Source organism: Cyclopterus lumpus, chromosome 5 (genome assembly GCF_009769545.1).
Source record: "Cyclopterus lumpus isolate fCycLum1 chromosome 5, fCycLum1.pri, whole genome shotgun sequence".
In the NCBI taxonomy this organism is placed as follows: domain Eukaryota; kingdom Metazoa; phylum Chordata; class Actinopteri; order Perciformes; family Cyclopteridae; genus Cyclopterus; species Cyclopterus lumpus.
The window spans coordinates 26,305,223-26,307,722 of NC_046970.1; the positions used below are offsets into that span (position 1 = coordinate 26,305,223).

The 2,500-nt window shown below is 41.4% G+C and overlaps 1 protein-coding gene across 8 annotated transcripts in view; it reads right to left on the bottom strand.

Annotated features, from left to right (window-relative positions):
• LOC117730302 (serine/threonine-protein kinase 4-like) overlaps positions 1-2,500 on the bottom strand; it is a 23,954-nt gene that overhangs the window by 15,375 nt on the left and 6,079 nt on the right. For all 8 annotated transcript variants that reach the window (XM_034531888.1, XM_034531889.1, XM_034531894.1 and 5 more), the window contains 2 exons: positions 2,407-2,500; positions 1,441-1,578 (listed from right to left, as the gene is read on the bottom strand). The exon at positions 2,407-2,500 is cut by the window's right edge and continues 74 nt beyond it. In XM_034531888.1, coding sequence (XP_034387779.1) covers positions 1,441-1,578; positions 2,407-2,500 — 232 coding nt within the window. The remainder of the gene's footprint in view (positions 1-1,440; positions 1,579-2,406) is intronic.

A 2,500-nucleotide genomic window follows, 5' to 3' on the forward strand; every position in this document is an offset into this window, starting at 1 on the left:
CATCTATATGAAGTTACCTGTAACACCTGTGTCTATAAAACCATCTATATGAAGTTACCTGTAACACCTGTGTCTATAAAACCATCTCTATGAAGTTACCTGTAACACCTGTGTATATAAAACCATCTCTATGAAGTTACCTGTAACACCTGTGTCTATAAAACCATCTATATGAAGTTACCTGTAACACCTGTGTCTATAAAACCATCTATATGAAGTTACCTGTAACACCTGTGTCTATAAAACCATCTATATGAAGTTACCTGTAACACCTGTGTCTATAAAACCATCTCTATGAAGTTACCTGTAACACCTGTGTATATAAAACCATCTCTATGAAGTTACCTGTAACACCTGTGTCTATAAAACCATCTCTACGAAGTTACCTGTAACACCTGTGTCTATAAAACCATCTCTACGAAGTTACCTGTAACACCTGTGTCTATAAAACCATCTCTACGAAGTTACCTGTAACACCTGTGTCTATACAACCATCTCTACGAAGTTACCTGTAACACCTGTGTCTATAAAACCATCTCTACGAAGTTACCTGTAACACCTGTGTCTATAAAACCATCTCTACGAAGTTACCTGTAACACCTGTGTCTATAAAACCATCTCTACGAAGTTACCTGTAACACCTGTGTCTATAAAACCATCTCTACGAAGTTACCTGTAACACCTGTCTATAAAACCATCTCTATGAAGTTACCTGTAACACCTGTGTCTATAAAACCATCTCTATGAAGTTACCTGTAACACCTGTCTATAAAACCATCTCTATGAAGTTACCTGTAACACCTGTCTATAAAACCATCTCTATGAAGTTACCTGTAACACCTGTGTCTATAAAACCATCTCTATGAAGTTACCTGTAACACCTGTGTCTATAAAACCATCTCTATGAAGTGACCTGTAACACCTGTGTCTATAAAACCATCTCTATGAAGTTACCTGTAACACCTGTCTATAAAACCATCTCTATGAAGTTACCTGTAACACCTGTGTCTATAAAACCATCTCTATGAAGTTACCTGTAACACCTGTCTATAAAACCATCTCTATGAAGTTACCTGTAACACCTGTCTATAAAACCATCTCTATGAAGTTACCTGTAACACCTGTGTCTATAAAACCATCTCTATGAAGTTACCTGTAACACCTGTGTCTATAAAACCATCTATATGAAGTTACCTGTAACACCTGTGTCTATAAAACCATCTCTATGAAGTGACCTGTAACACCTGTGTCTATAAAACCATCTCTATGAAGTTACCTGTAACACCTGTGTCTATAAAACCATCTCTATGAAGTGACCTGTAACACCTGTGTCTATAAAACCATCTATATGAAGTTACCTGTAACACCTGTGTCTATAAAACCATCTCTATGAAGTGACCTGTAACACCTGTGTATATAAAACCATCTCTATGAAGTTACCTGTAACAGCTGTGTGGCCGCCGCTCTGTTTTCGGGGTTTTTCACCAAACACTGGCTGACGAAGTCCTGGAATGACGGAGACCACAGATCTGGGTTCCTGAACGTCGGAGGGGGGTTGGTGGGGATCATGAAGATGGCCTGGAAGAGGAAACACAATGTTAGCATAGCCTAGTACCGACAATGTTAACGTAGCATAGTACCGTCAATGTTAGCGTAGCCTAGTACCGACAATGTTAGCGTAGCCTAGTACTGACAATGTTAACGTAGCCTAGTACCGACAATGTTAATGTAGCATAGTACCGTCAATGTTAGCGTAGCCTAGTACCGACAATGTTAGCGTAGCCTAGTACCGACAATGTTAGCGTAGCCTAGTACTGACAATGTTAACGTAGCCTAGTACCGACAATGTTAATGTAGCATAGTACCGTCAATGTTAGCGTAGCCTAGTACCGACAATGTTAGCGTAGCCTAGTACTGACAATGTTAATGTAGCATAGTACCGTCAATGTTAGCGTAGCCTAGTACCGACAATGTTAGCGTAGCCTAGTACTGACAATGTTAACGTAGCCTAGTACCGACAATGTTAGCGTAGCCTAGTACCGACAATGTTAACGTAGCATAGTACCGACAATGTTAGCGTAGCATAGTACCGACAATGTTAGCATAGCCTAGTACTGACAATGTTAACGTAGCATAGTACCGACAATGTTAGCGTAGCCCAGGACCGACAATAATAGTGTAGCCTAGCACCAACAATGTTAGCGTAGCCCAGCACCGACAATAATAGCGCAGCCTAGCACCGACAATGTTAGCGTAGCCCAGCAACGACAATAAAAGCGTAGCCCAGCACCGACATTAATAGCGTAGCCTAGCACCAACAATGTTAGCGTAGCCCAGCACCGATCAAACCAAACTCCATTCATGAAAACGAGCGTTAAAAACCCGAACAGGAAGAGACCCTCTCACCCTCATGGGATGGATGTCGGCGTAGGGCGGCTTCCCCTCAGACATCTCGATGGACGTTATCCCCAGAGACCAGATGTCAGCCACGCAGTTGTAG